Source organism: Chionomys nivalis, chromosome 21 (assembly GCF_950005125.1).
Source record: "Chionomys nivalis chromosome 21, mChiNiv1.1, whole genome shotgun sequence".
In the NCBI taxonomy this organism is placed as follows: domain Eukaryota; kingdom Metazoa; phylum Chordata; class Mammalia; order Rodentia; family Cricetidae; genus Chionomys; species Chionomys nivalis.
Window position 1 is genome coordinate 21798789 of NC_080106.1, and position 26998 is coordinate 21825786.

The 26998-nt window shown below is 46.6% G+C and overlaps 3 protein-coding genes across 3 annotated transcripts in view; all 3 read right to left on the bottom strand.

Annotated features, from left to right (window-relative positions):
• The window catches only part of Atp6v0d1 (ATPase H+ transporting V0 subunit d1), a 45045-nt gene extending 44762 nt beyond the window's left edge, over positions 1-283 (bottom strand). The window contains exon 1 of the mRNA XM_057753733.1: positions 44-283. Coding sequence (XP_057609716.1) covers positions 44-173 — 130 coding nt within the window. The 5' untranslated portion in view covers positions 174-283. The remainder of the gene's footprint in view (positions 1-43) is intronic.
• A 710-nt stretch (positions 284-993) lies between these two features.
• Positions 994-26998, bottom strand: part of Agrp (agouti related neuropeptide) — a 65883-nt gene continuing 39878 nt past the window's right edge. The window contains exons 3-5 of the mRNA XM_057753319.1: positions 1593-1725; positions 1367-1449; positions 994-1176 (exon numbers count right to left, since the gene is read on the bottom strand). Coding sequence (XP_057609302.1) covers positions 994-1176; positions 1367-1449; positions 1593-1722 — 396 coding nt within the window. The 5' untranslated portion in view covers positions 1723-1725. The remainder of the gene's footprint in view (positions 1177-1366; positions 1450-1592; positions 1726-26998) is intronic.
• LOC130863363 (ATP synthase membrane subunit K, mitochondrial-like) lies at positions 10869-11210 on the bottom strand. The gene has a single exon (XM_057753320.1). The coding sequence runs from the start codon at positions 11148-11150 to the stop codon at positions 10974-10976; it is 177 nt and encodes a 58-aa protein (XP_057609303.1). The 5' UTR covers positions 11151-11210; the 3' UTR covers positions 10869-10973.

A 26998-nucleotide genomic window follows, 5' to 3' on the forward strand; every position in this document is an offset into this window, starting at 1 on the left:
CGGCCTTTCAAGGCCCCTCAGTCAGCCCAGACCCGCGGCTCACCCTCGAGAGTCTCGCACTGCACCAGGTTGAGGTAGTCCGCCTGGCTGAGCACCCCGGCCTTCAGGCCGCGCACTAATCCCTCCAAATAGCCATTGTCCACGTTGAAATAAAGCTCCGGGAAGAACGACATGGTTGCGGCGGGGACGGCGGGGGCGGCAGGACCAGAGAGCCCTGATCAGCCCGCAAGCAACTCGACTCCGAGATCAGCTGACTCGGCGCCCGCAGAGGGCTGTCAAGTGCGTCAGGTGACGCAAAGCGTCTCACGTGACCACAGCAGGCGGGCTCTTAAATGTATCCAGCTTCCGGGTAGCCTGGCGCGCAAGCGTAGCTCAGGGGTGAGCGTCTCGCCGTCCCCAGGGCGCCTGCGCACTACAGCAAGGCTAGGCCTTGGACGCCTAGCAGAGAGCAAAGCAACGACGATGCTGTAAGTCGACCGCGTGGTGGCGCTAAAACCCGCAGGATTCGAGCAGGGGCCCTCAATTTAGTTTTCCCGAGTTAGGCGCTTCTGTCTGGCTCGGTCGGGGCCAACCAGGTAAAGGTGAGCATGTGTGCTGTTTTTTACGCTGCCGAGGCTGCCTCCTACCAGACGGAAACGAAGGTCCAGAGAAGGTTTTGAAACCAATGTTTAGCCACTAGCTAGACTTTACATCCCGTAAGCTGACCTGCGCCCGCTTTCCCTGCATTTGTCGCGCTAGAGTCTCTGGGGCTGGCGTATGACCTCCCGCTATCTCTACAGAGGTCTGGTGCCTTAAAAAATCGCCCGTCTACGTGGCTCAGAAGATGAAGTATCCTAGACCCCGAGGTTATATTGTGTGTAGTTCCGGCATAACGACGCCCCCTACCCTTCGGGGAACCCAGCAACCCATCGATAACCACATGCAAAATAACCACAGCTTTAGGATTGGTCCTATCCTTTATTCGCGTCCCTGCCTTTGCCCAGCATCCGTTGGCTAGGTGCGGCTGCAGAGATTCGTGGCAGTACCCAGTTTGCGACAGTAGCAAAAGGCATTGAAGAAGCGGCAGTAGCACGTGGCGCACGGGTCGCAGCAAGGAACTTGCTGTCCCAGGCAGGACTCGTGCAGCCTTACACAGCGACGCGGAGAACGAGACTCGCGATTCTGTGGATCTAGCACCTGCATTCATAGGGGGACAAGAACGTCTGACCGCAGATTCAGGAAACATCTCCCACCCCGATCCCAGTAGGATGGCAGTGGCGTGTGGGGCAGGGATGGTCGGCCCAGCTTGGATGGTCCGGAAGTGGGGAGAGAGGGTGCTATCTGATGATCCCTACCTGCCACTTTATCCCTTTCCCTGAGGCGTTACCTCCGCCAAAGCTTCTGCCTTCCGCAGCAGAGCCTCTTCTGTTCGGTCTGCAGTTGTCCTCTTTGGGCCATTCAGACTTAGACCTGGGGCAGAGGATGTGAGGGGCACGCCCACCATGCACCAAGCACCCACCTCGCAGGGTTGGGATTGGGATTTGGGAACAAGGGTTTAGCCCATACAGGCAGATTGCCCTAGTCCCACCCATCCCCAACCTGACCATACTCACCTGGGAACTCTGGGAACAGGGCCTGGCCAGGCCTTCTGATGCCTTCCAGGGGTGCCAAGCCCATCTGGATCCCCAGCGTGGGAGGCAGTGCCAGCAGCATAACACAGCTCAGCAGCATTACCGTCAGCATGGCCTGGCTCGGCAGGAAAAACCCCCCATTCAGTTTCTCCTCATCTTTAGAATACCCTACAAATGCTGAGAGAGACCCTCCCGGAAAGTCAGAATTTCTGCCTAGCTTTTGCACTTACCTTTGCTTGCTGATCCTTGTGCAGAGAGTTCCTGGCCACTTGTGCCTGGCGCTTATATGGCAGAGTCTAATAAAGCCTGAACCATTGAGAGAAGTACCTATCTAATTTGACATAAGCCTCCAGGAACCAATTAAATTTTGGGAACAAAATAGGGTGTCCAGACCCCAAAATTTCCCTAAGAGCAGAACCTAGGCATGGGTCAGGCTAGAGCCATTAGCAATAATGAGGCAGGCGGCCCTGTGATCTTAATTTAATTTCTGGCCCCACAGATGCTTGCTTAGCCTCTTTATGGCATGTTGTTTCCTTTGTTCCAGGAACTTTGGTCAAGGACACCAAAGGGCCAGTGAGTGTCACCAGGCAGGAGTGGAGTAAAAACCTAGACCCAAGGTTTCTTTGGAAGACAGGTCAAAAAAGCTCTCCCAGCTAAAATCACACCTTCTGGCTCTACCTCCTCTTTCTCTCCTTTAAGACCCCACCCTTGTTCCTGTCCCCAAGCTCCTTCCACCTAAGGCTCCTGTAAACCAAGGGAACAGAACACACTGTTCCCAGGGTGGGCACACAGCTTTGAGTAAAAAGCTTTCAACCCGTCTGCTTCATTAGTGTTAATAGCAGCTCCCTTCCGCCCTGAATTGGCGGGTCTCTGCCCACGCCTGGTCTCATCAGCCTGAGAACATGGTGAGGGCTGCCCATTGGTGGATGTAGCAGGACCCACGGGACCCTTTGTTTTGTTTTTGAGACAGGGTCTTTCTATGTAAGACCAAGCAGGCCCAACTCACAGAAATCCACCTGCCTCTACCTCTTAAGGACTGGGATTAAAGGCATTCGCCACCATGCTTGGTGGGGTTTTAATGTTGTTTTGTTGTTGTTATTGTTTTTGCCTGCATGTATATATGTCCACCACATGCATGCCTGGTGCCCAAGAAGGTCAGAAGAGGGTTTTTGGATCCCCTGGACCTGGAATTACAGACAGCTGTGAACCATCATGTAGTGATAGAAACTGAGTCTGGGTCCTCTGCAAAAGCATGAAATGTTCTTCACCTCTGAGACAACTCTCTAGCCCCGTGGTGGACTTTAAAAAAAAAAAATTCATTCACATGCCCATTTGGAAAGGAATACAGGTTGAATCACCTTGGAGACCCCAGTGCCCAAGGCAATGAGAAAAGATGAAAGAATATATCTATCAGGATATATAGCCCGGCTCATCTGGACTCTTGTGATCAGGTGGTTGCCTGAGGAATCCAACCCCCAGGGGTAAACCAGCAAACCGCCCTCTGGCAGCCTTCATATAGAGCACCCATCAATTAGTGTTTGGGTGCCAGCTTCAAGGGAAGGAGGTGTTCTGCAGAGAATGGGCCTATAGCAAGCAGACGGACACTGGTATCTGCGGTCACACTGGCATTGTGTTCTTCTGCAGGTGACTCAGGACAGTCCTCAGAGCTCAGAGTCTATGTTCTCCTGCCCAGGTTGGGGCATGAGGAGCTAGGGAAAGCCCTCCACCCCCATTAGGGCTTTCGGGGAGTAGTCCCTGAACTCACCCTTGCTGCAAGGAGCAGCCCTTTGTTCTCTGCTGAGAATAGTGTAGACAGTCCCTGAGAAGGCCTGGCATTGAGATCTATTAGGAAGCTAATCTGGAAGTTTGGTGCCCCACTTCAGGACTTTATCTTCTCTCTTGCCGGGCGGTGGTGGCGCATGCCTTTAATCCCAGCACTCGGGAGGCAGAGGCAGGTAGATCTCTGTGAGTTCCAGGATAGCCCGGTCTACATAAAGAGTTCTCAGACAGTAGTAACTACCTAGAGAGATCCTGTCTCAAAACAAACAAACTTCAGTACACTAAGTACTTTGACTCAAGAATGTCCAACGGCTTGTTGGGCCAGTTTGGGCACCCACTTCAGGGAAGGCTTCCTAGGGGAGGAGACCTTTCTTTGGTCATGAAACTCGAGTGGGAGTTGAGTGTGGGCCAGTTTAAGTTCCTCGAATTCATAACTGACACACTGTTTACCCCTCAGTCTGCCTAACATTGCTTGATACCTTCTCTGCCTCAAACCTGGTTCCTTCCCAGAGGCCCAGCCCAATAAATAGTTGACTTTTTATCTTTCACCTGGGACTGGGAAGCCCGCAGTCCTCCAAGGTTCAGCTAGTGAGTCATCAGCAAACATCTGTAGCCATCACCCCATTGTACAACTTCTGTGAGTGTGCATGGGCCCAGACGACCTGCCTACCACAGCTGCACAGGAGGAGTCCAGGGAGGAAATTAACACCTGTTCAGACCATCTCCCACTCCAATCCCCTTTGCCTGCCAGTGCTGCCCTGAAGAGCCCGAGTTTCTTGTCGTAGCTCTCTATGTATGCATATATCTCTATCTATCATCTATGAGAAAGGGAGAGTGATAAGTCTCCTGTTTGTGTGTGCAGGTGTGCACGTGCCCATGGAGGCCCAAAGCTAGACTCTTCCTTGATCACTCCCCACCTCATTCACTGAGGCAGAGTCTCGACTGAACCCAGAGCTCACCCACATGCTAGTTTAGCTAGCCTGTGTGCTCTGTGGATCCCAGGTCTCTGCCTTCCAAGCACTGAAGTTACAGGTGGGTTGTCATGGGAACCCAGCACTTACATGCATGGGTTCTACATCTAAACTCTGGTCCTCATACTTGAACAGCAAGGTAACCACTGAGTTATCTCCCCAGCCCTTATGTATATTGATTTTTCAAATAAGCAATCTTTGGTTTAACTCAATTTATTTATATTTATTTGGTGACAGGGTCTTCATGTAGCCCTGGTTGACCTGGAACTCACTCTGTAGACCAGGTTGACTTCAGACCTCCTGCCTCTGCCTCCTGACCACTAGAATTAAAGGCATGTACCACCATATCTGGCTCTATTTTATTTTATTTTGGTTTTTTGAGACAGGGTTTCTCAGAAGTTATGGAGCCTGTTTTGGAACTAACTAGCTCTGTAGACCAGTCTGGCCTTGAACTCACAGAGATCCACCTGTCTTAGCATCCCAAGTGCTGGGATTAAAGGCGTGAGCCACCACCATCCAGCTTTATTTTATTTTTTGAGACAGGGTCTCACTGTATACCTCTGGTTAGCCTTGAATTCACAGAGATCTGCCTGCCTCTCTACCTCCCAGAAGCTGTGATAAAAGGTGTTTGCCATCATGCCCAGCCTCAATTCAATTTTTGATTCAATGTTTCTTACAATCAGAATCTTCTGCCTTTCTAATGTGTCCTGCTTTCCTTATGATAGGGTTTGAGTATAATTTGTGTACTTCCCCAACCCAGATTCTTGTGATTAAATTTGAGCCCCCAGAGGGCAGTGCTGAGAGGCCTATCTTCTGAGACCCTGGAAATTCTTGTCGTAGGGTTCTTATAGAAGGGGCAAGCTGGCTCCGCCCAGCTCTCTACTGCCTACTGCAACGTTGATCCTGTGGCCCAGCCTGCACTGCTGCCATCTGTCACTGGGCTCTCGCCAGGTCGCGATTCGCCACATAGCCTCTTCAGCCTTTAAAACTGTGAGTGAAATAAACCTTTTGGTTTTTAATAGAGTTTTAATTTCTTCTTTTAGAACGTCATACATATATGCAGCATGTTTGATCATATCCATCCTCTTAGTCCCCGGGGAACCCCACTGGATATTCCCTAACAAGTCCCCCTCAAAACATTTTTTAAAATAACCCAGATTCCAATTAGTGCTGCCTGAATGCATGTGACACCCCTGAAGAAAAAAATTCTTCTCTCTCCAGTAGCCATCAACTGCCAGGTCTCATGTAACCACTACTGTCTTGAACTCCTGATCCTCCTGCCTCTACTTCCCAAGTACCGAGATTAGAGCTACACCATTGTGCCCAGCTAAACTTTCTTTTAAAAATATTTATTTATTTATTAAGTATACAATATTCTATCTGAATGTATGCCTGCAGGCCAGAAGAAGACACCAGACCCCATTACAGATGGCTGTGAGCCACCATGGCTGACCTCATCCTCCTGCCTCTGCCTCCCTGGTGCAGGCATTCTAGGTCTTTGGTCTTCTTTTTCAAATTTTTGTTTTGGTTTGGTTTGGTTTGGTTTTTTGAGACAGGGTTTCTCTGTGGTTTTGGAGCTTGTCCTGGAACTAGCTCTTGTAGACTAGGCTGGTCTCGAACTCACAGAGATCCGCCTGCCTCTGCCTCCCAAGTGCTGGGATTAAAGGTGTGCACTACCACCGCCCAGCTAAATGTTTTATTAGGGCTGGAGAGATGGCTCAGCAGTTAAGAACACTTGTCTTGCAGAGAACGTAGGTTCCATCTCCAGTACCTATCACCATCTGTAACTCCAGTTCCAAAGAATCTAATACAAATGTTACACAGAGCCGGGCGGTGGTGGCGCACGCCTTTAATCCCAGCACTCAGGAGGCAGAGGCAGGCGGATCTCTGTGAGTTCGAGACCAGCCTGGTCTACAAGAGCTAGTTCCAGGACAGGCTCCAAAACCACAGAGAAACCCTGTCTCGAAAAACAAAAAAAAACAAAAAAACAAAAAACAACAACAAAAAAACAAATGTTACACAGACATACATTTAGGCAAAATGCTCATACACAGAAAATAAAAATATCTAAAATAATATTTTATTATATTTATTTACTTTCTTGTGTTGGTTGGAAAGCAGTGTATATGTTTGCCATAGTGCACATAAGGGGGTCAGAAGACACCTTTGCCCCCCTTTTTATAGAAAGTAGATTTTTTTTTTTTTTTTTTTTTTTTTTTTTGGTTTTTCGAGACAGGGTTTCTCTGTGGCTTTGGAGCCTGTCCTGGAACTAGCTCTGTAGACCAGGCTGGTTTCGAACTCACAGAGATCCACCTGCCTCTGCCTCCCGAGTGCTGGGATTAAAGGCGTGCGCCACCATCGCCCGGCTTAGAAAGTAGATCCTTATACTTATTATGTATACAGTGTTTTGCCTACATGTATTCCTTCAGGCCAGAAGAGGGCACCAGATCTCATTTTAGATGGTTGTGAGCCAACATGTGGCTGCTGGAATTGAACATAAACACTCTGGGACTGATTTTTTTCTTTTATTTCTTTCTGGTTTTCTGAGACAGGGTTTCTCCGTATAACAGTCCTGGCTGTTCTGGAACTGCTTGGTAGACCAAGCTGGCCTTGAACTCACTGAGATCCGCCTGCCTTTGCCTCCCACGCGCTGTGATTAAAAGTGTGTGCCACGACCGCCCAGCTGAGTTTTTTTTAAGGTAGGATCTCACAATGTATGGCCTGAAACTCACTATGTTAACTGGGCTAGTCTTGAACTCACAAAGATCCACTTACCTCTCCCTGTTGAGTGCCACCACGCCCAGCCTTGGTTTTGTTTTTTAGACTGTGTCTCACTACATGACCAGACTCCCTGGACTCAGTCCCCAGCACCAACCTCTCCAGGGCAAGTGTGACAGAGAATCGCCTAGCTGTGGATGTGATTTTACTGGTCGGGAACCAGCCTGATGTTCTCAGGAATATTTGGCATGTTCTGTGTGCAGGATTTGAGACCTGGGAGCTACAGAGCATTTTTTTTTCTTTTTTTTTTTAATTAAAGGTTCATAAAGCAATGCCGTGCCTAAATATAAAGCAGCCTCTTAGAATCAGTGATGAAGTACTTTCCCCAAAGATACTGAGGGGTGGGGGGAGGTCGAGGCAGAGTTGTTCACAACAGGAGCCCAGTGGTCCCAACCCCAATAGCATACACCTTCAGCATCCTGCTTTCCGGATAAAAATGGGATTCTTTGTGAAACCAAGTAACAGTTGAAGAAGTCCCAGGATTTTTCTTAAGCAACCCAAGCTGAGGCTGAGACCCATTCCCTAGGACGGACAAAAAGCACTCAAAGCTCCCTTAACCTTCATTGAGGGTGGAGCCTCTTACTGCTTCAATAAAGAGAAAGGAGGTTACTGGGCCGGGTGACACAGGCCTCTAATTCCAGCCCTAGGGAGGCAAAGTTGGGCAGATTTCTGAGTTCGAGAACAGTGCAGGCTACAAAAAAAACTTGAAGAGCGAGAGAGAGAAAGGAGAGAACCTAATGCCTATAACATATGTTATTCTCCCCAGAGAGGGTAGGTTATCAAGAGCACCTGTTTCTGTATGTCTAAGCATGTAAGTCTCCTCCAAGTGTGGTGCCCACACCAGCACCAAAAGCCTAAGAAATTGGGAGGATACCAGTCTAACCTTGTACAGACTCTAAGAAATCGTATACTCCCAGGACTGGGTTCAGCTTCCAGTGTGTTTGTGTGTGCGCCTGTATGTCAAAGCCAGAAATCAACATCAGGTGTCTTTTCTTAGGAGTCAAGCTGTATAACTTGTTTTTTGAAACAGTCTTTTACTGGAATGCAGGGTTCATCAATTAGGCTAGGTTAGCTGACCAGTGAGCTCTAGGATTCTAAACAGAAGCCATTGTGCCTGACTTTATAAGGGGGTGAAGATCAGACTCAGGTCCTCACGGGAGTAGAGCAAACACTGCTCTCAGCTGCCCCAGATTTTGGAGGTTTTTTGTTTGTTTGTTTGTTTGTTTTGTTTTTGTCTTTTGAGACAGGGTTTCTCAGTGTAGCTTTGGAACCTGTCCTAGAAATTGCTCTGTAAACCAGACTGGCCTCGAACTCAGATCCACCTGCCTCTGCCTCCTGAGTGCTGGGATTAAAGGTGTGCGCCACCACTGCCTGGCTCATTCTAGACTTTAATGTGACTCAGCTTTAAGAACCCTTGCTTCATAGATCCGCCTGGAAATTGGAAGCAAACAAGATTGCCAGACAAAAGTTGGGAGCATGGGGGTGGGGGTAGGGGTGGGAGTGAGGTTGGGAGAAGGGATGAGGGGGAGAAGGAAAGGAGAAGGGAAAGACTGGCAAGAGTTTGCCGGAGTGGGAGAGTGGAGATGGAGGAAGGGCAAATATAGGAGCAGGATATAGGAGAAGATACCTGGGAGCCATTTTAGGGCTGGCAAGAGACTTGGCTCTAGGGGGGATCCCAGATGTCCACGGGGTTGTCCCCAAGCTAGGTCCTTGGTCAGCAGAGGAGAGGCTGCCTGAACTGTCCTTGCCCCACTGTCACACTGATGATTATCTCGAATATCACCATAGAATCTTCATCCGGCAACAGATGGAGATAGAGACAGAGACCCTCATCAGAGCATTGGAGAGATGGCTCAGTGCTGCCTGCTCTTCCAAAGGTCCTGAGTTCAATTCCCAGCAACCACATGGTGACTCACAACCATCTATAATAAGATCTGGTGCCCTCTTCTGGCCTGCAGAGATACATGCAGGCAGAACACTGCATAATAAATAAATAAATAAATAAATAAATAAATAAATAAATAAATAAATAAATTTTTAAAAAAGAAGGGATAAAGACTCAGTTCTACTTCAAAATGGCAAGAGTGGAGCTTTATTGGTCTGAGAGGTTGATGTTACTAAACCTCAAGCAGCTCAGTATCCAAGGGGTACAGGAGAAGAGCCCATCATGCAAGGCCTGAGAATCAGCTTTTGCAGCTGTTGAGTAGGGAGGCGGAGGGCCTGGTGAAGCCAGGCCCATGGACTGCTTTTTGTGTAATCTGTTTTTGAAAACTTTGGGGTGGGAGATAATTCAGATTGTGTTTGTGTGACCTCTGTGCTTCAGGGCAGATGACAAGTTGGCTGCTTTCTGGAACTACATGGGCTACAAAAATCTCGAAGCCTTAAGCCCATTTTATGTGTGGAGGAAGTCTTTTACTTCTTTTTTCTACAACCTCCCACACCCCCATATCACTAGCTCCCCTTGTCTTCTATGTGTTGCTTCCATCTGCAGTCTGGATCCCAAGACTGAACTCCCCAAACTCCTTTAATGCCACCCAAGGACAACACATGCCACCCTTGCTATTAATAGCCCTTTTAAAAGTAGAATTCAAGGGCATTTGCTCTGACATCTTTGCCAGGCTCCCCTAGAACCCAGTAGAGCAGACCTGTCCTCAGAGTCAGGCCCAGCTATAACATTAGGAATCAGAAAAGACCTCACAGCAGAGCAGATGCTAACCCACAAATGCCTTCCTCCCTTAGGCCACAGCCTAGCATGCTTCTGGAGCAATCTAGAAAAGAAATGTGGCCGGGCGGTGGTGGCGCACGCCTTTAATCCCAGCACTTGGGAGGCAGAGGCAGGCGGATCTCTGTGAGTTCGAGACCAGCCTGGTCTACAAGAGCTAGTTCCAGGACAGGCTCCAAAACCACAGAGAAACCCTGTCTCGAAAAACAAAACAAAACAAAAAAAAAAAAAAAAGAAAAGAAATGTGCTCAAAGGGGCTGTGGCCCATCAGGGAGGTTCCAAATACAGTTAAGCTCCCCCATTGCAGCCTCCCCAGACCCATCACTGCTTTGTCTGTGGTCCCGTGCCCACACATTTTGTTATATAGCCTGCATTTCTGCAAAGGGTGAAGACTGCATCTCATGCCTAGCTTCATTCTTTTTTTTTTTAAATATTTATTTATTATGTATGCAGTGTTCTATCAGCATGTATCTCTGCAGGCCAGAAGAGGGCACCAGATCTCATTACAGATGGTTGTGAGCCACCATGTGGTTGCTGGGAATTGAACTCAGGACCTCTGGAAGAGCAACCAGTGCTCTTAACCTCTGAGCCATCTCTCCAGCCCCTCATTCTTTTTTTTGTTTCTTTTCTTTTCTTTTTTGAAACAGGCTTTTTCTGTGTAGCTCTGGCTGTCCTAGAACTCACTTTGTAGACCAAGTTAGCCTTGAATTCACAGCGATCTGCCTGCCTCTACCTCTCAAGTATTTTAATTAAAGAATTTCATTCTTTGGAGATGGTGGATTCAGCCAGCTTTTCTCAACAGTTTGTTTGTTTGTTTGTTTGTTTTGCTTTGTTTTTATTTTTCGAGACATGCTTTCTCTGTGTAGCTTTGGAGCCTGTCCTAGCACTAACTTTGTAGACCAGGATGGTCTGGAACTCACTGAGATTCATCTGCCTCTGCCTCCCCAGTGCTAGGATTAAAGGTATGTGCCACCACCGCCTGGCTTCTCACCAGTTTTTTTTTTTTTTCCAGGTTCATAATTTATTGTACAAATTGAGTATCACATGATGAGTTGACATCAGCTTCTTCAGGCATGGAACTTAACAGATGAGGTCAGACATCGAAAGACCCAGTTATGATGCTTTCACAGCTGGAGTTTTTTTAGGTCTTAACTTGAAGTATAGGACCAACAAAGCAGTGCCTCCGTATGTGCCCAGAACACAATCCATTCTACCTGTGAGAGTATAAGAGTTGAAATATTTTTTAATACCAGTGAACTGGAACTGGGCATCACTTTCAGGACCAGCCATGACTTCAATCTTCGCCCAAATCACAAATTCCACAGCTGATGTCCTTCAACAAACCCAGCCACCAGCTCCTTCTCACCAGTTCTTGAAGGCCTAGGTCAGGGGAATGACTGTAGACAAGAAGGAACTAAACCTTGACAAGAACATTCTCTGAGCCTGGCAGTCAAACTGATGTTAGTCTCATTTTGCAGAAAAGTTTACATGACTCAGCAAGGAAGCAAGTGTCAGGGGAACTGGACCAGATTCCTTCCACACTGCCTGGGCCTGCTCAAATCCCCTCCCTTGCCTGAGGCCGTTGAGGTTGAAGGAAGAGCAGCATTTTAGTCAGGGTTCTCTAGAGTAACAGAATTTATAGAATGAATCTCTCTCTCTATATATATATATACATATATGTGTGTATATATGTATAAATATGTGTGTATGCATATACACACAAATATATATGTGTATATATACATATATATATATATATGATTTATTAGAATGACTTACAGGCTGTAGTCCAGTTAGTCAAACGGTGATTAGCTATGGATGCAAAGTCCAAGAATCTAACAGTCGTTCAGTCCACAAGGCTGGATGTCTCAGCCGATCTTCAGTATACCCTGGAATCCTGAAGAAACGGGCTCTAAGGCCAGAGAGTGGATCTGCTAGCAATGTGAGAGCAAGCAGGCAAAGAGCAAGCCCTCCTCCAAGTCCTTATGTAGGCTTCCAGCAGAAGGCTCGGTCCAGATTAGATCTGGATTAAAGGTGTGTCTTCCTACCGCAAAGATCCAGTTAGAAGTAGATCTTCTCACTTCAAACTAAACAGAAATCCCTCACAGGTGTGTCCTCACGGGGGTTTTAGTTCATTCCAAATGCAGTCCAGTTGACAACCAACACTAGCCACCACAAGCAGCATCGCTAAGGCAAGATCTAGGTTAGACCAGTGTGAGGAAGGAACCTGATCACGAGCTGATCTAGTAGACAGTTACGTTTTGGGTGCCGTCTTGCATCCAGGGATAAAGCCCTCAACAGTGTGTCACCTTGTTGATGAACAGGGAGAGGCCTTTGTCCCCCAGAAGCACCAGTAACTGCACTTTGCTAGCTGAATGAACGTGAGGTGTATGACATTTCTGAAAATAAATCAATGCTGGTTTTAGAATCTTACCTGATCCTCCCCAAACATGATTCCCTAGGCTTCTGCTTCCTGTTTAACAGCCCACCCCCTTCCTCCCAGTAGTTCTTACACTCCTGCCTAAAGCCCGAGGGACTGTAAAAGGTTTCTCTTCTCGCCATGTCCTCCTCCCAATCACCTGACTACATCAGAGACTTTACACCCTGACCAGTAGAGAACGGACAGGCCGTGGTTTCTCCAGGAGCTGTATACTTAGTTGAGTTTCAGGAAACTGTCAGAATCATGCCCACCTGGAAGCCAGTTTAAGCCTGAGTCAAATATAGGTAACAAAGTGGGGACCAGGGAGTGGGGATACACGAGATCATAGCAAAAACAGCAGGGTTGGCTGTGTGCTCACCACAATGAAGGATCTATAGTGGTCAGTTTTCTGTTTTGCAATGTCCCAGAGCTACTGGAGAAAAGAAGGGGAGGTTGACCCTGGGTCATACCAGCTTCCACACCAGCTCAATCACATCCTGGGTTTGGCAGACTCTTACCTGTGCTTAGATCCCATCAAGGTATCAGGTGGCAAACACTAGCTTGCAGGCAAGAGTAGTGCCAGCAACTGCTGTTCAGACTCGCCTTAGACTTCACTTGGCATCTGTCACTGGGTTCTTTTGGGGAACAACAGGGTCAGTGTCTCCCAGCTTTCCAATGACTGTTAAAGTGTAAATCCTTGAGGATTAGAAAGGAGGCAGATCCTAAATGGTGCAGTGGTGGTGCATGCATTTAAGCCCAGCACTTGGAGGCAGAGGCAGGCAGATCTCTGTGAGTTCGAGGCCTACCTGAGCTAGTTCCAGGACAGCTAGGGCTATTACACAGAGAAACCCTGTCTCGAAAAACCAAAATAAATAAATAAAGGAAGCAGACCCTTAAAGAAAGCAGGCAAAGAGTAAGGTAGGCGGTATAGAGGCAAGAGTCCTTCTCCCCAAGGCATTGGCAAAAGCTCTTGGTATGTTCAGGAGGGATGAACATGATTCCTTTTTCTGGGGTTTTCAAGATAAAGGCCTAAGGAAAGATGTGGTGTTTTAAAGTATGAAGACTTGGGGTTCCTACCTCATATAAGTTCCTATCTTAGTTAGGGTTTCTACTGCTGTGATAAAACACCGTAACGAAAAATAACTTTGGGAGGAAAAGGTTCATTTCATTTTATGGTTTATAGGCCATCATCCAGGAAAGTCAAGGCAGAAAATGTAAAATTAAAAACAACAACAAAAAAAAGTACCTATTTATTTTATCCCACAGGACCCAGCCCTTACACAGGGTGTAGGCAGCTAGTGTCCAGAGACAATAAACCAAGTGTGTGTTTGGGTCTGTGTGTGAGTGTGTGTGGAAGGCGTGGGGAAGCCTGGGGACCTCCTCTCCCTCCCACCTCCACAGTCAGCACAGGCTCATGGCATTCACTGCACATACTGATTAAACGAACATCTCTTAGTTGCCCCATTCTTTGTAGAATTTTATTTCGTTTAATGAGCTCCTTCATGCTTGGCTATTAGTCCCACCTTTTCCAGGAAGAGGGCACAGCCAATAAAGGCCAGCTGGTTTTCTGACTTCACGGCGGAACCAACTGTGGGGTGTGACTCTAGTTTTTAGTATCCAGGCACACCTTGGGCCTGCCCCGAGGAACCTGGCACAGTGTATCACACCTCACCCCTCTGAACATGGCAAATAGTTCCCTGACTGTATGCAGATACAAAGATCCCTTTAAGAGACAAGCTCTGCCCACTCCTGCTGTACTCCCAGCAATTCCTCCCTCTCTCTCTATGTCTCTCTCTCTCTTCCATTCTCATTCCCCTTATCTCAATAAACTCCACACTCAAGCTCTGTCTGCATGGCGGCGTTTTTTTTTTGTTGTTGTTGTTGTTGTTTGTTTGGTTTTGGTTTTGGTTTTTCGAGACAGTGTTTCTCTGTAGCTACGGAGCCTGTCCTGGAACTAGCTCTTGTAGACCAGGCTGGCCTCGAACTCACAAAGATCTGCCTGTCTCTGCCTCCCGAGTGCTGGGATTAAAGGCGTGCACCACCACCGCCCGGCAATGGCGGCATATTTTGTCACCCACCATGGTTTGGACCTACCCATCACTAAGGTCCCAACTTGCACTCCCTGTGATGTCTAGATGAAATTAGCCTCCAAATGAGATCATTTCTATGCCCATATTTCCTCATCTCTTCTATTTCTTCTTACTTCTCTTTACTTATATACGCATCTGTTTGTGTTCTTGTACCTGTCTTTGTGTGTGGGTGTGCATGCTGATGTCAGAAGAAGACATTGGATCCCTTGGAATTGGAGTTGCAGGTATTTGCAGGATACCTAGCTTGCGGTGTAGCTGCTGGAATCTAAACTCAGGTCCTCATGATTGAACGCAAGCACTTCTCACTGCTGTGCCTCCTCCCTATCCCCCCTTTCACTTCTTTTCATTCCTTTTCTAGGAAGAATTTCTTCCTGGATAAATTGCTTGCATGAGACAGGCAAGAGGGGTCTTAGAAGGCAAACCAAAAGGTAAACAGAAATTGACCACTTACCAGACTACATGGGGGAAGGGATCCCACCATTATTCCAAGTAGTATCTGAGAGTCTGTAGACTATAGCCCTGAGGTGATAAAATATTCAGTCCAGGTAATGGGGACAAGAGTCAGGATGAAGGAGATATACAAATTCGTGCAACAGCCCTAGTACATTGAAGTATGTGAGGCAAGTCAGAAATCTGGAGCACGGCAGTGCGATGGGTCATCTTCATTGTCAGCTTGACTGAGTCTAGAATCATCTAGGAGACATACCTTTGGGTGAGTCTACCTAGGAGACATGCCTTTGGGTGAGTCTTCACGCTCTTCCCAGAGAGATTTAACTAAACAGGAAAGCCTTCACCCTGAATGTGGACAGCACTTTTCCACAGCCTAGAGTCTCCAACTGGATACCAAGAAATTGATCTGATCACCAGCACTCCCTCCTTCCTAGCTGAGCATTCGATGTGACCAACACCTCACAGCCATGCACTCTAGCTGTGGTGGGCTGGGCCTTTCTTTTTGTTGCTGTTGTTTTTTGTTTTTGTTTTTTAAGACATGGTTTCTCTGTGTAGCCCTGGCTGTCCTGGAACTCACTCTGTAGAACAACATGGCCTCGAACTCAGAGCAATCCACCTACCTCTGCCTCTTGAGTGCTAGGATTAAAACTACTTCCAGCAAATCCTTCCTTCCTTTCTATTTTTAAATTCTTTTATTTTTATATAGTTTTTTTTTTTTTTTTTTTTTTTTTTTTTTTTTTTTGGTTTTTCGAGACAGGGTTTCTCTGTGGTTTTGGAGCCTGTCCTGGAACTAGCTCTTGTAAACCAGGCTGGTCTCGAACTCACAGAGATCCGCCTGCCTCTGCCTCCCGAGTGCTGGGATTAAAGGCGTGTGCCACCACCGCCCGGCGGTTTTGGAGGTTTTTATATAGTTTTAATACTTTATTTAACTTTATTTTATGTGCATTGGTGTGACGGTGTCAGGTCCCCTGGAACTGGAGTTACAGACAGTTGTGAGCTGCTATGTGGGTACTGGGAATCAAACCCAGGTCCTCTGGAAGAACAGTCAATGCTCTTAACCTCTGAGCCATCTCTCCAGCCCCCTTCCTCTTCACTTCCAGAACTGACTTTTAAGTAGTGGTTTTGTTGGCTGTCCAAGTGTTAAGTCCCCCAGAAAGCCCAGTTCTAGGCTTCATCTCCACAGATCACTGCAGACTGGGGTCTGTTGTAACTCTGGCTCTTATCCTGGGTCTCCCCGCCTTGCTTCTGAAGTTAAAGACTTACTTCCTTAACAGTACCTTTGGATGACAGAGAGGAGCTCCTACTGAGCTTTATCTGTGCTTAGTACATGGTAGGAGGTATCACCTGGACCCCCAACAGGCATAGTAGCTGATAAATTTTCCAAAATTATACAGAACACTCATGACTCTTTATCTGGGCTTCTCCAAGACTGGCTCTCAACCTGATACAGCCGTTGGTGGTCTATTGACTAATGTAGATGAAGACATTTTCCTGGGATTCCAGGCCACCACACAGGACTCGAGATGAAATCTTTCTATGTTGCCCCTACTGGTCTTGAAATCCTGGAGTGAGGCCAGGCAGGTATAGTGACACACATGTTAGATCCCAGAACTCAGGAAGCAGAGGCAGGAGGATCCTTGATATTTCCAAGGCCAGGCTGGCTTACATAGGGAGTTCCTGGATAACCAGGACTACAAAAAGAGACCCTGCGTTACAAAAAAGAAATTAAGAAAAAATAAAGGGAGGAAGGAAAAGAGGGAGGGAGGAAAAAGAGAAGAGGAAGGAAGAGAAGAGGAGAGAAGAGGAGAAGAGAGGAGAGGACAGAAAAGGAGAGGAGAGGAGAGGAGAGAAAGAAATCCTGAACAGGGGCTGGAGAGATGGCTCAGCGGTTAAGAGCATTGCCTGTTCTTCTAAAGGTCCTGAGTTCAATTCCCAGCAACCACATGGTGGCTCACAACCATCTGTAATGAGGTCTGGTGCCCTCTTCTGGCTTTCAGGCATACACGCAGAAAGAATATTGTATACATAATAAATAAATAATTATTTAAAAAAAAAAGAAATCCTGAACAGAACCATAAAGTCTCTTGTCTGAGTCTCTTTAGTACTCAAGACTGCAACCAACGCACTCAGTTAATAAAGATCCATCTACTTATCAAGATAGTGTCTTGCTGTCTTGATTCTGGGTGGCCTGGAACTCAAATATGTAAACCTTAATGTAGAACTCAATATGTAAGCCTTCAACTTGCAAGAAGTCTCCTGCCTCCATACTCTAAGTACTGGGATTATTAGCATGTACCACCACGCTCAGTTCTTTTATTTTGTTTTGTTTTGCTTTGTTTTTGAAACAAAGTCTTGGGTGTTGGGATTAAAATTGTGTGTTATTATGCACAGCATGACTATGTGTTTAAATTTTTATATTTAAAATAATATATTTATAATAATATATTACAATAAGTGAATTATATTCATAATAATATATTACAGATTATATTATAATAAGTAAATTATATTTATAATAATATATTAACAAATAACCTAGAAGCTGGTTGTGATGTCATGTTATCCAAGCATTCATCAGGCTGAGGAAGAATGATGGCAAGTCAGGGCCTGATTGTATGTACTGCGAGGAGGTTGGGAGTGAACCCTGGGATGCAGCTCAGTTAGCAGAATGATTGTGTGGCACGCACTGAGCCCTGGTTCAAGCCCAGACTCTGTTTTTTTGTTTTTTTGGTTTTTCGAGACAGGGTTTCTCTGTGGCTTTGGAGCCTGTTCTGGAACTAGCTCTTGTAGACCAGGCTGGTCTCGAACTCACAGAGATCCACCTGCCTCTGCCTCCCAAGTGCTGGGATTAAAGGCGTGCGCCACCATCGCCCGGCTTAAGCCCAGACTCTGAAAAACTGGATGTGATAGCCAGCTGTGGTAGCACGTGCCTTTAATTCCAGTACTTGGGAAGCAGAGGCAGGCAGATCTTCAGGAGTTTAAGGCCAGCCTGGTCTACATGGAGAGTTTCAGTTCAAGCCAGCCAGGGCTACATAGTGAGACTGTCTCAAAAAACATACAAAAAATACACAATGGGGCTGGAGAGATGGCTCAGAGGTTAAGAGCACTGGCTGCTCTTCCAGAGGTCCTGAGCTCAATTCCCAACGACCACATGGTGGCTCACAACCATCTGTAATGAGATCTGGTGCCCTCTCCTGGCCTGCAAGGATACATGCAGGCAGAACACTATGCATAATAAATAGATATTTAAAAATACAATTAAAAATTTTAAATAAAAAAGTAAATTTTCTTTTTTCTGAGACAGAGTTTTTCTGCATAGCCTTGACTGTCCTGAAACTCACTCTGTAGACCAGGCTAGCCTGGAACTCACCGAGATCTGCCTGCCTCTTCCTCCCAAGTGCTGGAATTAAAGTTGTGCGCCGCCATCAACCGGCTAAGAGTAAACTTTTTTATACCTACTGTCCAGATCCTTTCATAAACTGAATCAGAGCTGGGGAGATCTCAGTGGTTAAGAGCACATACTGCTCTTCCCGAGGACCTGGGTCTATTCTCACACTGCAAGGTTCCCAACCACCTATAATTCCAGCTCCCAGGGGTCCTACTTCTTTTCTGGACTCTTCAGGCACCTGCACACACCTGTACAGTCCCACCTACACACACACACACACACACGTCATTACGTCTCCACTATACTTGCTTATCACCTATCCGTTTCTCTATAGTTAAGGGTTTGTTTCCTTTGGGTCACATTGCTTTTGTCGTTGTTGTTCTTGTGAGACAGAGTAACCCAAGCTGACACTGAACTTGCTATATTGCAAAGGTTGACCTTGAACTCCTGATTCTCCTACTTCCACTTCGTAAGTTCCGTGATTACAGGCCTGTGCCACCACTACTGATTCTTTTCCTCTTTCTCCTCCTCCTCCTCCTCCTTCTTTGTACTGCTAAGGGAGGGCCTCAGACACGCTGGGTAATGATCTGCCATTGTGTTATAACCTCAGCTCTGTAAGAGTTTCATAATGAAGTCAATAAATTTTGGATATGCTAGGTATGTAATAATCACATTTTTCCTGAGTGTTTTAATTTGTTATTGAAAGTAAATGCACGCCCCCTTGTGGCTGCATGTTTACCAGCACTTCACTTTTGGAACTTCCTCCTAGCCTGTCACATGTTCAGTTTTACACACACACATACACACAGTCCCAAACCTGGGACACACTGACTGAGGTGCCTATTAACATATCAAAGCAGACATTGTCTGCCAGCCTCTCAGCATTGTCAATGCCTGTTATGGAGAGAGACATCCTGGCTGGCATACCCTGGCCCCTACCTGCAATCTCTCCAGTCCGGGAGCTTCACTGGCCTTCCCCCAGCTCTGCTTCCCTATATAACCCAGTCATTTATGCTGTGCTGGTCTCTTACCTTCTTGGTCTCCTGGCCTGGTTCCTTCCTGGCCTCTTGGCCTCAGGTTCCTCTCTTTTCCTTTCCCCTCTCCCCTTACCCATCTCCTCATAGGGCCTGGTTCAGTCTTCTGGGCATGTTCAGTCTGGACTCCTCCAGATGTCTCCGTCCCTGCCCGTGCTCTCCCTTTTATCTATAATTAAAAACCTCAACCCCCAGGAGCAGTTCTTTCATTTCTGCTTTTCATTTATCTGGTGCCAAAACCCGATAGGAAGAGAGAGAAGGGTTGGAAAACAAAATTCCACGGGGAGCAGGGAGGATTCCTATAAGCCTCCTTTATTTCTTGTTCTTCATTCACCCTTACCCCCTCCACCCCTACCCTCACCCTGCTTGGTCTTCTCTGGTCTCCTCGTCAGATTTTAGAAAAAGACAACTGTTGCGCTGGAGGCTCCAGCTCACTCCTGCTGGATTCAGAAAGTCCCATCCTCTCTCTCCAAACCCCACCCTCTCGGAAAATCTCTAACAAAGAAAAGGCACCAAGAAGGTATGGCGGCTCCTCCCCTGAAGTTGCCAGCGACCCAAGTACCCGCCTAAAGCATACCAGACTTGGGCACAAGCCCAGCTTATGGAGGACACGTCATCACCCCTTACCTACAGGGTATTTAAGTTCCCTTCTTTAGTTCCAGGACATGATTTCTCCAGCCCGATTTCTGGGGCTGGAGGACTCATCCGGGAGTTGCTTTGCTCAAATAAACCTGTTCTTTTACTTTTTCAATTTGGTTTGAACAGGCTTACTGCATAGGCAGAGAAACCTACTATGGAGATACAGAAGACTTATTAACAACAACAAAAGCTCTATGCTAAATGACTGCAGGCGGTGTGTGTAACTGTTTCTCAGAGACAAACTTAATTGCAATATAGAGGCCTCTCTAGGCTTAGTGACATCAGTCAGAAGCACCCAGACACAGACCCCATAGCATTTCCTACAGAGAGAGAGAGAGAGAGAGAGAGAGAGAGAGAGAGAGAGAGCTCACCAGCAATCGCATTGCACACTGGATTGGTGCATAACTAGTTTTCATACATACAGACTGTCCTTAGTCCAAGTGTGTATTAAAGCTCAATTAGCATTTTAGAATCATTTAGTAACTGTGTAACTGGATGGGCTCATGCTCCAAAGGGTCCATGATTAGTTGCATGTGCTGCTGTTGTTATCTTGAAATTCATCATCTAATACTCTGCATTTATTTTCCCCATTGAGTCTCACAAACTGTGCCCTGGGTAAAATGTTTCAAGATCAAGGCAGAATACGTGTGTCAGTTTAAAATAATATCCAGAAAGTAGTTCTCCAAGGAAATGAATATACTTAAAAATAAGTAAGGGAGGGGCTGGAGAGATGGCTCAGTGGTTAAGAGCATTGTCTGCTCTTCCAAAGGTCCTGAGTTCAATTCCCAGCAACCACATGGTGGCTCACAACCATCTTAATGAGGTCTGGCACCCTCTTCTGGCCTTCAGGCATACAAGCAGACAGAATATTGTATAATAAATAAATAAAATATAAATAAATAAATATTCAAAAAAAAATAAGTAAGGGAAGGCTGGGCATGGTAGTGCAGGCCTCTAATTCAAACACTTGAGAGGCAGAGGCAGGTGGATCTCTGTGAGTTTGAGACTAGACTGGTCTAAATAGGGAACTCCAGGTCAACCAGGACTATACTGAGAGACCCGGTCTCGAAATAATAAGCCGGAGATTACAATACAGACGACGCACACAATAATTCATTATAGCCACACCCAGAGAGACAAGGAAGGACAAAGATTTTTTTAAAAAAACAATTTACTTATTTATTATGAATATAGTGTTGTGCCTGCATGTTTGTCTGTAGGCGGCCAGAAGAGGGCACCAGATCTTATTATGGATAGGTGTGAGCTATCATGTGGTTGCTGGGAATTGAACTCAGGACCTCTAGAAGAGCAACCAGTGCTCTTAACCACTGAGCCATCTCTCCAGCCCAGGACAAAGATTTTTAAAGGTGAGATAAAGTATCATAAGTAGTTTTGAAATGATTATCTTTAAGAGAAGGGAGTGAAAACTGGGATTAGCACATAAAAAGAAACAAATAGGTAAAATTAATAATTAAAAAAAGAAAAAAGAAATAATTATCTCTGACTATGAATATTGTCAACTAGTTGGCATCTATTCAAGACTGGGGAGGTAGATGCATGGTAAGTGTCCTTATAGATGTGTGTGTGTTTATTTTTGTGCAAGATTGTGGGTTTTTTTTAAGGAAGTCATTAAAATGGTTTTATCAAGCACTTATGTACATGAGAGCTTTTACTTCATTTTGTTAGGGATTGGCATAAATTATTCTGACAACTTTGTTGTCATTGCTTTAGGACTTTTGTTTGAGACAGGTTTTGCTGTAGAGCCATGGCTAGCCTAGCACTCACTATGTAGCTCAGGCTGGTCTCAAGTTCCCAGCAATTTTCTTGCTTTGGCCTCTCCAGCCTGACTTGATTCATGTGGGTAAATGAGGCAGGTGGCTGATGAACGCTAGCGCTGTTTGGAACATTTTAAAAAGTATTACCAAATGTGATGACATGCACACGTAATCCCAGCTACTCGGGGGCTAAAACAGAAGGATTAAAAATTCAAGGCCTGCTGGTCCTGACGTCATACACCTTTAATCTCAACACTTGGGAGACAGAGGAGGCAGATGGATCTCTGAGTTTGACACTGCCCTGGTCTACAATGTGAGTTCCAGGACAGCTAGAGCTACACAGAAAAATCTTCTCAAAAAAAAAAAAAAAAAAGTCAAGGCCTATTTGATAGACTTAGTAAAAACTTGTCTCAAAATAAAAATAAGGCTGGAGATCTAATTCACTGGGACAGCATTAGTATACCCAGAGTCCTGGGTTCGGTCCTTAGTACTAGAAGAAACTGATGGTGATTGCTACTAATGATGAAGACAGAGTGAACTCTAAGCCGAGTGGTGGTAGCACACACCTTCAATCCTAGCACAAGGCAGGAAGAGACAGGAGATTCTCTGTGAGTTCCAGGACAGTTAGGGCTGTTACAGAGAAACCCTGTCTTATAAATAAATAAAAATCATTACCCACATTCATTACTCCGCCTTCTTTCACCAATATATTTGTAAAATATATGTTTAGTTGAGTAGGGAGCACACACCTGAAATCCCAGCACTTGTGAGACTGAAATAGAAAGATCACCAAGAATTTGAAACCATCCTGGGCAATATAGTGAGTTCCAGGACAGCCTGCTACATAGCAAGACCCTGTCAACAAAACAACAAAACAGCAACAACAAAGCATTTTTAAAATTCTACCGGGGCGTTTGACAACCTCAGGAATTCAACACAAGCACTCCCCCAGCCTTGCAAACACTTGCAGAGATGGTGCACATTCCATTCAGATGGGAACCCCATCTGTCAGCTCTGTCAAAAATCCCACCCTGTCCCTCACCCGGCTGTGATAGAAATAGTCTATGATTCTCCCAAAATGTGTGTGTGTGAAGATCCCATAGTTTTCTCAATTTCTAGGGCGATCTAAAGACTGTCATTGTGCAGAAACAGCAACAAAGATGAGTTGTGATTGCTGGACTTTGGAAGGTCCTGCAAAAGCTCCACCCTGGGCCTCTGGGATACAAAGCCCTGTTTTAATGAGGGTGCCCAAATCTAGAGAAAAAGTAACAACTCCACTGCCTCTCCTGATAGAGCAAATCAGGGTTTTAGATAAGAAAAGCCAGGGCCAAGAGCAGGCAGCGTGAAAACCGCAGCGCTTGAGTGACTCTCAGGTTTCCTGTGAGAAATCCCAGCGGAGAAGGCACTGCTGGCTGCTGCGTAAATGAGTCACGGGCTTTGCAGGCCAGGGGAGATGGAAAGCAGATTCCAGGAAGCAAGCAAGATGGGATCTCTGGGAAAGTTTTCCATTTTAGTGTGAAGCTGTTAAGCTACTGTTCGGTGCTGGAAACTCAGAGGAAAAACACCAGCCAGAAAGATCAGGGAAGGCGAGCGAATCCTGGCTGTTCAGGCAAGAGGGGCTTTGTACATCTGGGCAATATGGAACAAATGACCAAGATGGTACCATCCAGGCAAGGTAAGCGTGAGAAAATACCTCAGTGTCCCAGGCTTCTAACCACTCACAACCCAGCAGGTATTCACTGCGCATGTCGGCACACTTGTACGGAGTGACAAGGAGGAAGGTTGGCGGGGAGCAATGGTGGAAATGTGGGTGGCTGTTCTAAAGAACTTCAAGGAAAGAAGTTTGAGGAACAGAGGTACAAGAAAAAACTGGGTGGATCCTTTGTATTCTATTTTTGGGTTGTTTGCGTTGTAAATTTATTAAGGTAGAAGGGGCACTTCCTGAGTGCCAGGAGGCATCCTCTTTGGCACTTTTTGTTCCCTTCCAGAACAATTTGTTTCTGTTTACTGAGCTCTCTGAGCAAGGGAACTGGGTCCATCCATGGGGCAGGCAGAGGACACAGCAGTGTCAAAGACCCAAGGTAGGACCCCGAATTCTCAGAGGAGAGCTCTCATGGTACTGGAGCACAATGGTGGTTCAGAGGCCTGAGGGATATTGAAATGACCTTAAATGTCAGTCTGGTAGTGGGTAGAACAGGTCTGGGGAGATCGGTGTCCTTTAAGGCCAAGGTTGAGTGGGGGAGGTCACACTCAGCACATTCTCCTCTGTATGACATTAGAAATAATTAACCTGGGGACCATAACTGCTGCCACCAGCATCCTTTAGGAATTCAGGCACTCCTACTTCATAGCCCTGAAGGAGAAGGGAGTCTCACAAGGATATTATCAGATGTGTTGACCTGTGGTCACTGTATACTAGCTCTCTTGGCGTCCCGGGACAGCCCCCTGGGTTCTCATGAGCCTGAGCTAATGGCTGCTGTCTCCCAAGGACAAGAGCACTTAGAAAGATTCTCTTCTTGTCGAGTCTTATCAGGCCTTCAAGGATCCTAACTCACTTTACAATGTCATCTTGGGGAGCAAAGAAGTCCAGGAGAGGAAGGTAAGTCTTGGGTCCCAGGTCAGCTAGGCCACTGGTTTACTTTGATGACCAGCAATCATGGCCTTCCTCTCCCTAGAACTCAATTTTATATATATCTGGGTCTTCTGGACATAGAAAATTGGACAATCAGGTGATTCAGCCTAGACGTGGCCCTGGAGTAGGGTACTCTATGTAAGAACAGGCAGATCAGGTAGTGATAGAGGAGACGAATGTAGGACATCTTGAGGGCACAGAAAAAGATTCCTGACCAAGCCTGGAGTCCATAGGAATGATCGAAAAGGCACTGATGTCACAGCCAGAAAAGAAGGCCAAAAAAAAAAAAAAAAAAAAGGCATTCAAGTGCACAGACCACCCTGTACCAAGACAGAGAGAGAGGAGAGAAGGGGATGCATTCAGAGAGCATGAAGTTCAGTTTGGCAGGACTTAGGTCCTCCTAGGGAGGAACTGGCCAGAGATGAGGGACCGGTAAGAAAGTGAAGACAGGCAGGGTCCAACCCATAGAGGCGACCCACCCCTGAAGACTAGACTAACTCAGGGGAATGAAGGACACTAGGGCCAGGTGGAAGTGTGGTACAAGTTGAGGGTCTCTTGGAGGATAATGGGGTGCCAGCGGGATAGTCACGGGAGTACAGTTGTGAGGGTATCGAGTTTGGGGTGTGCAAGGGTTATCCTAAATGTAAGGACTGAGAGAGAGAAGGCTAAACCATGAGGTGCTACTGTGGATTCAGAAGCTAGGCCCTGGAAATTGTTGGGATACCAAGGAAGAGGGAAGGGGAGCCAGCTCCCAAGAACCAGAAAGAGAGCTTACCAGAGAGAAGCAAATAAAACCCTAGAGTAGCAGTTACAGGAATCAGAAGAGCCTTCTAAAGAGGAAAAGATGGAGACAGGTAGGAGTGAGGACTAGGAAGAGAAGGGGCAGAGAATGTATGTCCCTCCTGAGGAGGCTTTGGAGTTCTTTTTTTTTTTTTTTTTTGATTTTTATCCTGACACACACACACACACACACACACACACACACACACACACACACCCCGGTTCTCGGGTCCTCCCACTGCACCAGCGTAATCCGCCATTTAATGTTTCCCTGAAGAAGAAGCTATGGCCATGGTGGAGATCCAGGGTGCCTGAACTGAGACCGAGTTTGGGTGTAAGAAGGGTGGACACACCAACTGAGCATGTTGTACAGGGCACACCCCAGTCCTTATTCAAGGAGACTGCTCCATTGATGGGGCACCCCTGGCTTTGTAACTGCACTGTGGATACTTCCCACACGGTGGCACCAAAGGCCCACTCTGTATTGGGGCTTGGAGCTGACAGGGCAGGGGTCACTTTGGGGAGCCTCAGTGACCAGTCATAGTCCAGAACAGGAAGGGATTACCAGATGTCTGGTGTCCACCAGGCCTCCCTACTACACCCGCATCAGAAGATTTCGAGGAGTAGGATACACTCAGAAACAATTGCGAGTCTTTAACTCCACAGCCCTTTCCTAAGAGGCCTGGCCTAAAAGGATCCTGGGGGAACGGCTCATCCCATGACCTGGGAGAGGCAAGGACATTCCTCCCACTTGTCCCTTAGGAGAAAGGAGTCAGGAAGGAAGGAAGGACGCCCAGCCCAGCTCCAGAGAGACACAGTCACCCCACCCCTTACTCTTACCAAACTAGCAGGGCCCCCTCTCGCTGCTCCCCCTGGAGGCTTGAAACTGGACCAACAAGGACCACAACAGAGACACAGCTGGGTGTGTTGGGCGAGTCCCCAGGGAAGTCAGCCTGCTTGCCTGGCCTATAAACTTACATCTCCTAGCGCAGAAGGCAGCCCGGAGCTGTCCAAATAAGTAATGGCCATGTTCGCTCTTCAAAACAGTGCCAAGTTTACTGAAATCTTTCATGGTATAAGTAAATACAAAGTTGAGGGAAATTACAACTCTGGACTGAGACAGTCTACCGGCATGGGAAGGCGCTGACAGCTCTCATGTGCAACGGATGCAGATAAGGGTTGTTCTGGAGCTTTCTCCACCCACTGTGTTTGTTGTGTTGAGGGACCAGGAACTCTCAACATATTCAAAAATCTAACATTCTCACTTGCCAGCCAGTTCTGACCCTACTCAGCCCTTCCCTTCCCGCTGGCCACAGCGTGCTATAGGCATTCACCAGGTCTTTCAGCATCCCCTCACTGAAGCTCTACGTCATCTCTTCACCTTTGAACAAACAAAAGAGTAATCAATATTTCCAGACAGAGCTTTTTCTTCTTCAACAACTGTTTCTTTGGGATAAACCTTTTAAAGAGGGTTAACAAGGAGGGGGAGACAAGCCTCGATCCCTCTTTTCTCTACCCATGTCTCCAGCTGCTTTATGGGAATGTCCCTTCAGATGCTGCCTGCCTAAACTAACCATGTCCCAGTCCCCCTAACTCAATTCCCCCTAACTCAATTCTCTAGGCCTCCCCACCTCAGTAAGGAAACACCAGGGCTCTTGCATCATCCATCCTCTCTCCCTTTCTCCAGAGTTCTTTTTTTTAATTAATTAATTTATTTATTTATTTATTATGTATACAGTATTCTCAGTAATCTGTCTGCATGTGTGCCTGCATACCAGAAGAGGGCACCAGATCTCACTACAGATGGCTGTGAGCCACCATGTGGGTTGCTGGGAATTGAACTCAGGACTTTTGGAAGAACAAGCAGTGCTCTTAACCACTGAGCTATCTCTCCAGCCCTCTCCAAAGTTCTTGAAGCACCAGCCTCTGCA